Source organism: Malaclemys terrapin, chromosome 2 (assembly GCF_027887155.1).
Source record: "Malaclemys terrapin pileata isolate rMalTer1 chromosome 2, rMalTer1.hap1, whole genome shotgun sequence".
In the NCBI taxonomy this organism is placed as follows: domain Eukaryota; kingdom Metazoa; phylum Chordata; order Testudines; family Emydidae; genus Malaclemys; species Malaclemys terrapin.
In genome coordinates this window covers 282,444,407-282,457,305 of record NC_071506.1, presented here as the reverse complement: position 1 = coordinate 282,457,305, position 12,899 = coordinate 282,444,407, and the positions used below count along the sequence as shown (strand labels likewise).

At 54.8% G+C, this 12,899-nt stretch overlaps 1 protein-coding gene across 1 annotated transcript in view; it reads right to left on the bottom strand.

Moving 5' to 3' along the window:
- Nucleotides 1-12,899, bottom strand: part of NBEAL2 (neurobeachin like 2) — a 177,130-nt gene that overhangs the window by 66,085 nt on the left and 98,146 nt on the right. Inside the window, 3 exon segments of the mRNA XM_054016766.1 lie at nucleotides 2,254-2,360; nucleotides 3,115-3,421; nucleotides 4,990-5,075. Of these exon segments, the coding sequence (XP_053872741.1) occupies nucleotides 2,254-2,360; nucleotides 3,115-3,421; nucleotides 4,990-5,075 (500 nt within the window).

Genomic DNA, 12,899 nt, shown 5'->3' with positions numbered 1-12,899 from the left:
TAGCTTCTTGTAGATCTAGGAATCTAGTTGGTAACAGTGGCCAATTTCAGCCTCTCTTAGGGAAAAGACACCCTCTCTTCAGCTGCAAGTGTTTGCAACAGCACCCACTGGTGGTCACTGAGATTCAGAGCTTGCCCGAGTGGCACCTTATCGGTTGAAGCTGCTAAAATGAAGAGCCCCCCGGATCGCCTGTTTTGAAAAGATGGGCTCTCAGTGCCAAAGATGGGCAGGGGGCAGCTGGTGGGGGGAGACACGTGTGAACAGTGCGTGTTCTGAGCCACCACTCCGGTCAATGCCATAAATGGGAAAATTCCAGCCAACCCACACCTGGTTTGTTTAAACCGAAGTTAAAAATAACACATGGGAGAGAGGCGGAGCAAGATTCCAGCAGGGTCCGGCTTTCGGTTTGTTACGAATGAATGTAAATCTTCCTTTTGTGTACAAGTGAGGATTTAAGGGGTTTTCCGGGCAGAATGAACACGCACCGTGCCAAAGCCAGGCCGGACTTGGAAACTGCAGCGAGATGGATGAACGGCTGTAGATCTCCTGCGTGGAGGGAAGCACAGACTGATGGGCCACAAAGACCCACTGCAGCAGGACAGACTGCACAAAATGAAGAGCAAAGAGAATGTCTGTTTTTGTTTTTGTTTTTCTTCAAATGAATAAAAAGCGGCCTCCAGATAAAGTCAGGTGAATGAACTGCAGGCATCTGGGCTGGAACTCCGAGTTCCAGTTAGAAATGGGAGCGCGGCAGCTCCATACCCTCACCCATCGCATTTCCAGGGCAAGCCCGCTCAGTAAGTAAGTTAACAGACCTTTCCTAATTGTCAGCCCTGCAAATGCAGCCTGGGGATCAAAAACCTAGCTGGGCTCTTTCCGCCTCTTCCATTAGCAACAAGTAAGAACGATCCTGAAATTAACACACAAGGCCAAACAAGATCAGCTTTCACGTGCCATGATGTGCGGCCACTTCTAGGGTGTGCTGGTTAACACCACACAGGAACACTATGCAACAGCTTAGGACAGGAGATGAAGGATGCTGAGCGCAAGTGAAAATAGTCAGGGAGTTTAGGCCCGGCTGGAATTTGGCCAGGGCAGCAGGGTTAACAGTCCTACTGCTGAGAAAAGCGGATCGGAATCTTTAATGTGCATTGGTGGTCAGGACGCTAGTGTAAGAGGCACAACACTTGCACCACAATAATAGTGAGGACCCTTGTGTGTTGTGGGAGCCTCTCAGGACACTAAGTGCTGCACACGCCTAGGAAAACAGGCTCTGTCCCACACAGCATGCAAGCCGAATGACAAACCACAGATCTAGGGTGAAGCTGAGGCTACAACATACATGCAGCGTGGGTCCGGGCGGATGTGTAGCACAGGAATTACAGACTCCTCTCGGAGAGGGCACACAACCCAGAACAACGGCATCTCAGCTTCCTCGTCGTTAGCTGGGAGTACTGCAGCATGACAGACCCCGATCTTTGGGGTGTGGGGGGTGTGACTCAAGAGACAGTTAATGGCGTCTGAGGGAAGAGAGGAACCCAACGTCAACAGCTCAAGTTCCCGCAGAGCACCTGGCTCATTCAGTTACTTCTACCTGCCCCTTCTGCGGCGCGAGGGAAACCCTGGTGCATGTTTACCTAGAGTGCGCCAGGCTGCAGCCCCGATTCCGGCTCCTCACGGATATTTTGTTAAAATTTTGGGTGCACTTTTCCCCTCACCTTTTTATTTACGCACTCCCTATCCGTCGCCCCACAAAGTCACGGGACCTCCTGGTCAACCTCCTCCTGGCCCTGGCGAAAGCGGCCATCTATAAAACCAGGGAGAGGAGGTTGGCTGATGGAGTCTCCTGTGACTGAGGCCTATTTCCGATCCTCCATCCATTCACATATCCGGGCAGAGTTCCTCTGGGCGGTGTCCACTGGCTCCCTTGACGCCTCCGAGGAGCAGTGGGCGCTGTCCGGGGTTCTCTGCTCGGTGTCCCTGTCTGGTTCACTTCGCTTGACCCTTTGACCGCACTCCTGTCTCCCTGTTCTTTTATTAGTTGTCCCCTGTAATTTTTTGGTCTCCAGGTCCTGTGGACCCCCCCTTAGGCTTCGCCTGCCCACTTCCTGGATCCCAATAGGATGAGAACAAGTCTCCTTGCTGAGACCAGCCCTGAAGCTGAAGGACCCGATTCAGGTTTTTCCAAGTAGAAGGAAACTCGGAGAGGTCCCTCCCACGCTGCCTGCGACCCCAGAGAGCCGGGGAGCGTACCTTGCTGTTCTGGATCAGCCGGATGATGTGTTCGAAGCAGTTGTTGCTGAGGAACATGGCTTGCAGGACTGGCCGGTCGCCACAATTCAGCATTTCTGGAATTGCATCTGAAGGCGAGAGGAAGAGAGTCATCCATCAACACAAGCAGAGAGGGGAGCAGCGGCTGAACCTCACTCCATGGCAGAGTCGTGGGGAGAGGAGCAGAAATAAGGCCCGAGGGCCATGCAAGTGAACCCGGGAGGCTGGGACTGCCAATAGCTGGGTTAGCAGGCCGCACGCGACCCACCCCCAGAGCTCCTGGGGGGACAAGAGGGAATTTGGAAAGCAGCCGGTGCCTAATTTCTAGCAGGGTACAGAGATCGTCCTCCCCTCCCAGAGAGGCGCCCGATGGAGAGAGGCAGCCACTCAAAGAGGATGCCGATTTCATGCCAGATGAACGGCCACGCCTTGCCGACGTGAGGCGGGGTAGCCTCGGTCAGCACCAGGGGCATGCGAGCTGGTGCTGAACCCAGGGTAACAGCAGGTGAAGACGAGACGACACGCGGTTGAGCCCTCCCTTAGGCAGGGCTAGCCAGGGTGTATAAAACCGGGCGGATAGCCATGCCCAGTCTTCACTAGCACTCCCAGCAGCGGCCGAGCCACATTGCCCTGGTGCCCTGGGATGTGGAGCAGCTTGCATCGCCTTGCTAGGGACTATGGGACTAACCCCAGGGACAGCCTCATCTCATTCCACTACCCCATCAGCGTTGTGCACAGTCAGGGAACCATACCCATCTTGTGCGGGAAAAGCTCACCGCCCCAGAGCCCTGTCCCCCCCGCACCCTGGGAACTCCAGGCCCAGCTCCTCCCAGAGCGACCTACCCAGCATGTTCACCCTGAGAGCAATCATGCCCTCCTCCCAGCGAGCGGCCGGCGGGCCTTCCAGAGAGGCCATGGGCTGGTCGGAGTTGAGGACCTTGAAGTAGCTGTCCAAGATGGTCCTGATCTCCACCTTGCGCTGGCCCGGGTTGCTGGCGTGCAGGATGTGAATCATTCCCACCAGGCTCTTCAAGGTCAGCTGCAGCAGTTTGGGGTCCTTGGTGTCTCCGTTCCGGGGGGAGCACCACCGCCTGAGCACCAGCATGAGGACCTCAACAGAGGCCGGCGTGATCACCTGCAGGGCATTTTGCTGTTGAAACAAAGCAGCCCTGTTAGCTGGCGCCCCAGGATTCTCAGACTCAGGGCAGGAATCGCGCCAGGGCGCTGGGCATTGTGCAGAAACACACGTGCACCGTGCTCGGCATGCTCACGTGCGACGCGATTTCACGCACAAGGGGCTGGGAAGCTGGGCCTCAGCAGACGTCAGAGACTCCCCTTCTGCTAGCACAATCTAGCTTCCCGCAAGAGCGTCTAATGCTCAAGGCTTGGGTCTGTCCTGCAAATGCTGTCCAGTAGAGGGCAGTAACGCAGTCAGGCTAAAAAAGCCATGAGATCACGTCGCCCTCTACTGGCTGCAGCTTACAGGGAGGAAAGCAGACTGAGGATGGGGAAGAAAAGGTGCGAAGAGGACGACGATAGGAAGAAGGAAAGACGGTACCTGCAATATCTGAAGTGCACCCACTGTGAATCTGTCTCAGACAGCCTGTGCCCCACAATCCCCCCCTCCTGTATACCTAAAGCACCAGGAGCTGCCATAGGCTCCTTCCAGGACCCAAATCCAAGCAGTGCTCTCATCTCTTCCCACATCACCCTCTCCACCAGTAATAAAGATGTGGCCGATGGGACGAGAGATTCCATGGGGCCTCGCAGGGCGACGCGAGGCCAGACACCGGGAATGCTTGTTTTCAGCCCTACTCTCGGCAGAGGCAGGATTCCGAATGCCTGAGAGGGGCAAGGGTATTGACATGACATATTGCCTTTTTCATCCCTAGATCACCCAGGAGGATCGGTTTCATTATCCCCATTTTATGGGCAGGGAAACTGAGGCACGGTGAGAGACCGTGACGGGCCCAAGGTCACCCGCAGGTATGGGGCAGGGCTGGGAGCACAACCCAGGTCTCCTGATTCCCAGTCTAGTGCCGTTGAGCCACACCGCCTCCAGGTGACTAAGTATCGGTGTGTCAGACTCCCAGGGCCTGAGCCCCGCTCCTGTAAAACGAGGATAACATCCTCCCTCCGCCTTGCTGGTTGACCTGTGACCTCCTCCGGGCAGGGACTCTCTAGACATGCGTGCAGCACCTGGCACAACGGGCCCCGATCTTGCAGCAGCGCTTACGGGCCCCAGCAATACAAGTATTTTCCCCCTAAACCAACACAAGGGACATTTAAAGGCAGTGCTGGCTCCGTCGGGGCTGTCAGGCCAGCCGAACGCAGCCAGCTCCACATTACGCCTCCCCTGCTCTCCAAGGCCATCCCACTAGCTGCGGGGCGGCAAGTGGGAGCGAGCATACAACAGGCGGCAAATGCAGAGGGGCTCCAAGCAGTTTGCTTTTATGTCCTAGAAATGTGGGGCCGGAAGGGACCTCGAGAAGTCGCCTAGTCCAGCCTCCCCACCCTGAGGAAGGACCATGAAAAGCTACACCATCCCCGACAGGTGTTCGGCCCCCCCGTCCTTAAAGATCTCCGGAAAGGGGTGTGGAATCCCGCATCTTTGGTCATCAGACATGCCACACCCGCTCCCCCCGCCACCTCTCCCTCCCCAGGGTGGAGCTTGGCTTTCAGGAAGGAGGGGACCCCGCAGCGGCTAGGCCGAGTTACCTTGGCTCCAGAGATAATGGCTCCCAAGAGGTGGATGAGTCGCAGCTGGAGCGCCTCGGGAAGCTGCGCCTCGTCCTGGAAGCTCCCTGCAAAGGGCAAGCGGGGAGAGCGGTTTAGCCGGAGACTGAGCACCAGTCTCTGGAGGGGGGTGGATTTAGCTCGACCCCAAACTCCCACTTCTGGGGCACATGGAGAACCTGGGTTACCGCTGAGCAAAGGCAGGGGGAGTAGCAGGTTGGGCATCAGTGGGGTGCGAGCACGGGGCTCTGGGGGCACGACTGCTGGTGAGATGCCCTGGACGGGGAGAGATCTCCCAGCGTACAGTCAGCGGGGGCTGCTCTAGGACGTGCAGCAGATGATCTAATGGTATATGGCCATTACGAGCGAACACGGGGATTTTCCCCTCCACTTGCGGCACAGCCAGAGCCCTTACCCAGGCTGCCAACCACTGGGGATCGGAGGAAGAAGGGGCCTCTCTTGGTTACATTTTCTTCACCGTGAGCGAGGAAGGCTGGCCTTATGGGTACAGTGCCGGGCTGGGACTCAGACCTGCCACAGGCGCTGAGTGTGGCCTTGGGCACGTCAGGCCTGACTCGATGCCTGCTGAAATCAATGGAAAGACTTCCCGGGGATCTGTATCAGAATCTTTGTCACTTGGTGCCTCAGTTTCCCCACTAGTAAAGCCAGGATGACACGGCTTCCTTTCTTTGCTGGGTCTATTTAGACTGTGAGCTCGGTGGGAGAGGGACTGGCTCTCACTGGGTGTATTTACAGCGCCTAGCACACGCAGCCTTCATTTGGGTTGCCCCTCTAGGCGTTACCACACTACACATTATAAATAGTAACTTAGGGCACACTCAGATCGCCACCCTGTCTCCAGAGGTGGAGTAAGTCATGTCAGTTAGGATGGGGCAGTAGTGCCCCTTGGGAGACCAAGGATTTGAGTCCCACTTCCAGTTTTGCCACTAACTCACCATGTGACCTTGGTCTAGAATTTTTCTGGGCCTCAGTTTCCCCATCTGTAAGAGGAAGCTGACACAGCTGCCCCTCCACCCCCAGCTCTTCACTCACTATTTGGAAAGCTCACCTCCTGCTCCTTGGCTGGAAGATGTTACCAAAGGGCAAACACACTCTTATTTAAAATGGACCCCAGCGAGCTTACGGGAGGGAGCCCGCCCCATGCAGGGAGGGAGAGTGGCTGCATTAGCTAACGCCCTTCCTAGATCAGAGCTGTACCGCTGTAGGGTGGGAACGCTCCCTCGGTCCCGCTGTGATAGGGATGTTGGGGGATAGAGGGGTGGGGAATTCTCTCATTCTGCCCAACAGCGAAACCCTCCCGGTGTCAACCCCAGCCCAGAGCGTGCGGATCAAACAGAACGTGACGGGCGCTCGGGAAGCGCTTTGAAGATGAAAAGCGCTCTGGCTGGGTGCGGCAGCCCCACTTCCTCCGGCTGGGAGAGAGCTCGCGGTGCAGCTACTCGGGGAGGCAGCATCTCACCTAGAGGAAGCATCCAGGAAGCCAAAACCCAGTTTCCTACAGGAAAGACCCCGGGAAGATATAAACAGACGAGCGAAACGCTACTGGGCCCCTCAGCACTCATGCCAAGGGCTGCTAACGGCGGACTGGTCAGGGACTGCTCAGCCAGCGCCCTGGAACGCCTGCAAGCAGGCCGTCGTGCGAAGCCAGTGCAGGGAACCCTCGCGGCAGGGGGAGAGGGGAATATTCTCCTCCTCTAGTTTGGCTCTGCCCACACCTGGTTCCATTCCCAACCTGGGCTCCCCTAAGGGGGTCCCGCTGCCCCAAAACAGTCACCTCTCAGGCCACGGGGTCTCCAGCACTTACGCTGCCACCTCAATCAGCTCCCCCTTGTTGGGGGACCCAGTAGAGAAGCCAGGAACTTTCTCCCCACCACCCCCCCAGGTCAGGCTGAGTCAGCGTGCGGAGAAGCCTGCCCTGCATCGGTGCCTTGGGCTAGCAGGACATTCACGTGTTGAGCGCGGGCCGGGAGGCGAGCGCAGCATTTCCCTCCTAGCGAGGGGCACGGCGACTGCTGGGGGAGGAGGGTGACGAGACCAATGGCACGCGACCCCGGTCTCTAATCCTTGGAGCATGGCCAGTCCCCAGCCCGGCCTCTCCCAGGGACCACGAAACTGCTCCAAGTCCCAGCAGGCCCGGAGCAGGCCAAGTCGGTGCAAACTTGCTCCACAGGACTCGACATTTCAACGCTCTCCTTGCGGGACACAAAGCTGACGGGCTGTTAGCTCACAACTCATCTCCCCTCTCCTCCACGATAGGGCCGCTACGCAGAAAGGCAAGACCAAGAGCCAGGTACATGTACACTGCTTGCCAATAGTTCCTATTCCTTTGCCAATAGTTTCCCCTTAGTGGTAGCATCAGAGGCCTTGTGGCTCAGGCACTGGAGGGGGACTCGAGAGGCAAATTCAATTCCCAGCTCTGCCACAGACTCCCCTATGTGCCCTTGGGCAAGTCACTTAACCGTGCTGGGGGGCTCAGGGTTATGAGGTATACCGAGCATGGTAAGCGTACGTAGTTAATATTGGTCGCTTTATCATTCCTGTTTGAGTTACCATACTGCCCACCCAGGATCCAAGGCCCATTACGCAGAATGCTCCACACACACAAAATACAAAAGACCAAGGACACGTCACACGACCTTTCCACAGCGACGTTTGTGCAGAACATTGCACTAGGCTTTGCAGAGAGCGCGTTCCACACCTCACTGGGGAAAACAACGCCAACCCGAGGGAGAAAGGAGAAACAGCATAACAGATGGATTAAAAGCCGTCCAACCAACACAGACGCAATGCACCGAGATTCGAGAGCAGGAAAGACGCCTCCTGTGAGTCACCCCTTTTTCTGGGTCTGCAGCTTCTTTCTCTAAGTCGCTTAATCATTCCTCACATCTTCCCTTGACAACTTCCTGCTGGCTTGAGCTATGAGGACCAGCGTCTGGCTAGAAACACTCACTCACCTGGGTTACAAGCACCACCATCCTGGGTAGGTCAGAAGGCAAGAACAGTGGCTTTACACGGTTGCCTCTGAAATGAAGAGAGTAAAAGGGACTGCTCCGTTTCACTTCTGTTGCTAGTCAGTTTCACATTCCGGATATCATGGGCTACCACCAAGGCAAACTTATTTGGGCAGGAAAGACATGGATGGGGTTTAGATGGGTGTTTTCTTAAACAAAGCCCTTCTCAATGGAAGTTTTAAAAAAAACCCTCATGGAAACACCTCTTGACCTTCAGCATTGAACATCTTCTGTGGCACTAGCATCTCTGCATGCCACACGCATGGTTCAGGGAGCTGGTAACGGGGCATCCAGCTTGGCTTGCTGTTTCACTTACAGGAGACTGCAGCGCTGTCCGGGCACCGTACAGCTTAGCGTAGTACTATTACAGGGTTTGGGGCCAGGGCACGGTGCAGGAATCCTTGGGGGAGATGTCCTCTGGCCTGGGTTAGGAGTAGATCAGACTAGACTGCCTCAGTCTAGGCAGCCCTGGCCGTAGGTTTGTAATGCCAAGCTTTGGCCTTCTCTAGCTCCATTGTTCAGAGGATTTCCAAGCACATCATGCTGGGGTTTATTTAGAGGCTGGAGAGGCATGTGTCTCGGCCGGTTTAGACACAACCAGTCCTGCATCTTGGCAGGGGGTTAGACTAGATGACCCTTCCGGTCCCTGTGGGTCTATGATTCAATGCTGCTTCTACAAGACCTACGCCCGGGGCCAAGTCTGAGCTGACCCATTTCCTTTTAAGGGCAGCAAGGAGCGTACCTGAGATCTCAGCATTTTTCATTGTAGATCTCAAAGCCCTTTACAAAGGGAGGCTCACGAGCATTCGCCCAGTTTTACAGCCGAGGAAGCCGAGGTACATGGAGACTCCCGCAGCACCACACAGCAATCTGGGACGAGAACCCGGCTCCCCGGTCGGCACCCCAGGCAAGCAGCAGGATGGGCACCGAGAAGGGGAAGCGCGAGGATGAGAGGAGCGAGGTTGTGAGTCGGGTGTGTGGGTTGGCAGCAGAAGGGAGGGTGCTACAGAAAAGGGAAGGAAACAAGAGACAGATTGGAGAAGATACCAGCAGGCACATGGTCAGAAGCGCAGCTACCTGCATTGATACAAACACCAGCCACCGAAAACCCCACGAGGCTTCACTGCCCAGAAGCGGGTTTTCCCCAAAGGAAATTCTGCCAATTAATGCCATGAGAAGACTCATGTGGAGACGCTTGTCCCCGGGCACAGCGTGTGCCTGCCAGCTCATTATCTAGTAGGGCTGCTGGACGTGGGGCTCAGGGGAGGTTTCTCTGGTACCCCCCGATTCTTTGTGGGACAGGGTGGGATTTTAACAGCGCCGCAAAGGGCCCCAACCTTGCAGGTGCGCAGTGCTTACGGCCGTCGCTCCCAACAGGCACTGGGAGAAATCAGCCCAGATGCAAAGGGCGTTTTTCCTCCTAAAAATAACTGGGCAAGGGGATTTACACCATGTGGTCAGAGAAAAACTTCCTGCGTAGTTTTAGGGGCTTTTTCTGCCCTGTCATGACTAGAAAGGGGCTACCGATTAGCTTCCCCGCAGCAGTCAGATGCAAGTTCTCCAGTCACAACCCTGCAGCCTCGTAGCTCAGAGGCACTAACTTAGGTGTGTAAAATTAAGTGTGTGCGTGTGTGTGTGTAGCCTTCAGAAGGGTCCATCCAGTGAGGCACCCTCCTGTCTAAGACACACCAACCTGGCATCAGACGCCTGGCAGGAGCTCCTGGCGTGGAGAGGCTGAGATACCGGAGGAAAAAGGAAGTCTACTGTTCCCGCTCTAGAAGTATCCACCACTCCGGTGCCGTGTGATCAATGGAAAATGGTAAATAAAGCATTAGGGGCACCCAGTCCTACGTTGAAACATCTGGAGTCTACGGCCTCCCTGTTGCACAGGGGAGCGCTTGCTGGTGCACAGAGCAAACCCATTAGCATGCAAAGGAAAGAGCGCCAGTGAGGATAAATCCCCAGCTAGCAACAGAGAATATTAAAGCCAATAAGTAACGTGCAATCAATCCACTCCAGCAGGCTCCGCCCCCATGGGAATGGCTGCCTCTTCTAAAAGCAGCGCTAACATCCTGGCTTTGATTTCTGCCCCCGCCGCTCAGTCCTCTCATACACATGTGGTCTAATTCAGATTAAGCACCCCAGGCCAGGGACCCCATCTTTACTTGTGCCCTGTATAGATATTGCTAATCCTGAACCAGGCCAAACTCTGAGTCCTGGGAGGTTACCACTGCACTAGACATCCAAGTACCATCTGTTAGCTAATCAGATACTCACCGTGCTCAGGCGTTCTACTGGTCACTTCCGACATGTGTGTAAGTAACCCACACGTTCATACGGTCCAAAGTGTTTAATACAAGATCCAATCTAAAGTCTCCCAATGCAAGGAGTTGCCCTGTGTAGCTTATTCGCCATAATAAAATACAGGGCTTCAACTCAGCTCATCAATAAAGCACAGGACTTGTTCAAATCTGAGCCTGGATATAGATTTTGGATTTCACATATCCCTGCAGTTTCGGGGTGCCTGAATCCAGGGTTTTTCTGTAACCCCACCCCCGCTCTATTTCCTCCGACAGTACAGGCCTCCAGTTAGTCAGGAAGTTATTGGTGAATTCAAGTTAATCTTAGAAAATGAGGGGCTATGTTGAAATGGAGGTGGTGGTGGTGGTGGGGGGGGATTTCATGAAACCCAACCCTCCCACACCCTAGTTAAAAAGTAAACTGTAAATGGGGAGAGAATTGTGTTTGCAGACTTTCTTCCTTCTTTATAGTGTTGTGGAAAAGCCTGGAGGGGTATTTTCAAAAATGATGTTTTCCATTAGAAATTCAGGGCTTGTTCTTGGAAGATTTCCAAGTACAGGACAATGAAAGAGGTTGTGTCATCTGGGAAGCAAAACCTACAAAGCTTGAAGTCAGATTGTCTAAAACGGTTTATTTTGTGTAATGCCTATTTAACTGCAATGCCCGAGAAACAGTTGGGAGAAAAGCTCTCAATAAAAAAAACAACAACAAAAAACCCCTCCTTCAATGAAAGCTCCTTGGTCCTCCAACAAGACTTCCACCAAGAATAGGGAAAATGAGATTTGCCATTTCTAAAACAAACAAGAACTTGGGGGGGGGGGGGGGGGGAGAACCAGCACTTAACTGAAGATGCTGGAATGGTTCATAAAGGGGTCTGTTTCTCTCAGTGTTTGAGTAAAGCAAGCACAAAATAAAGTTTAAGAGTGAACAGAAATAATCCCTTTCCCTAAATTGGGTTTCACTCCAGCCAGCCACAGAGTCCTCCAAGAACAGCAGGTTAGCCAAGACCTGAGTTTCTAATGTAAAAAAAATCACCAAGCTGGGGTGGGGGATGGGGCTTTCAAAAAGTAAAGAAAATGTCCAAAGCGTATTTCTACAGCACGGCAAGCAACCAGCTATTTCTCCCCCTTCCAGTCAGATCGCACTGGGCTTTTCATCTCCAATACAAAGGAAGGAAAGGTTCATTTGTGAAGTGAACGGGGTCAAGTCCAGAGGTCCATAGGCTGCAGCTCCTTGCAAGAGAGCCACACGTCCAGCTTTCTGAAACAGCTCCGCCCCATTCAATCAAGACTCTTCCTCTTCAGATGCCATCAGCACGTGGAGGGACATGGTAACGGGACGGAGCAGCAGCACGGACACCCCGCCCCCCCTCCTCAGAAGTGGTCACTTGCTCCTCGGGGACGACGTAGCTGGGAAGGAGTGGCTAGGAGGACCGTGCCACTCTGAGAGGCAGAACAAGCCCGTTTCCCTGTGAAACATGTTATCGGGCTGCTGCTAGCGCTGGTTATTTCTGGTAGCCCTAGCTCTTGGTGGAGAGCCCAACGAGACCAGCCGGGCGTGCTCAGTCACACTTCCCGGAGTCTCCATCATCACTTGGCGCTTGGATGGCACCAAGATGAGGTTGAGCCTGGTTGGCCACAGACAGCAAACACACAACGGTAAGGAGACTGCACGGGGTGTACCGATGCTAGCCGCCGAGCCATCCCCCATGCCCAGCTCCTGGCCCATCCGATCGGTGCAGGCTCCCACCAGGAGGCTGGAAGGGAACTGGGGGGCCACCCACGCTGCTGCCCCAATTTGTAGCATTCCCCCTCCCTCTCTCTTTGCTGCCATTGTCCTCTCCTGGAGGGAGGCTGAAATGAATGAGCTCTTAGCAGCACCAGCTGAGATCAGGGCCCCATCGTCCTGGACACTGGAAGACAGTCTCTGCCCCACAGAACCTGCAACCGACATGGACAAGAGAGACAAAGGGCAGGAGGAACAGAACGTTCCCCCCCCCCCATTTTACAGATGGGGTGACATGGAAGGGCTAAGGGTGGTCGTGCAGAGCTCCAAGTCCCAGACCGGCGCTTCAGCCGCCAGCCCACCCTTCCTTGTGCAAACAGCCAGGACGTTCCATCTAGTCCCCCTTACAGCACTTCCAAAGCCTCCCCCGTTGTGGTGCGTCTCAGCACTGCCAGTGAAAGCCCCCAGACGGCTCCCAAACTCCAGGCCTTTCCCCGGCCTCTGAGTTTTATACGCTGGCACACGTGACCAGGCCAATGCTACTGGGTGGAACTCGCTCAGCGTCCCAGTAGAGGAGTGTCCACATTACGAACTCCCTGCCCAATACCCTAGACAGTATTTGGTCCTGCCATGCGGGCAGGGGACTGGACTCGATGACCTCTCTAGGTCCCTTCCAGTCCTATAATCTATGAATCTATGAATTTGCAGACAGCCTCAGCAGAGAGGGCCCAGACTGAATGGGTCTGGAGAGTCAACTCCTCTCAGAAGCCCAAGGAGCGGGTCCTTCAAATTAAGCAGTAGGCACACTGCTACGTGGAGAAACAAGAGGTCCAG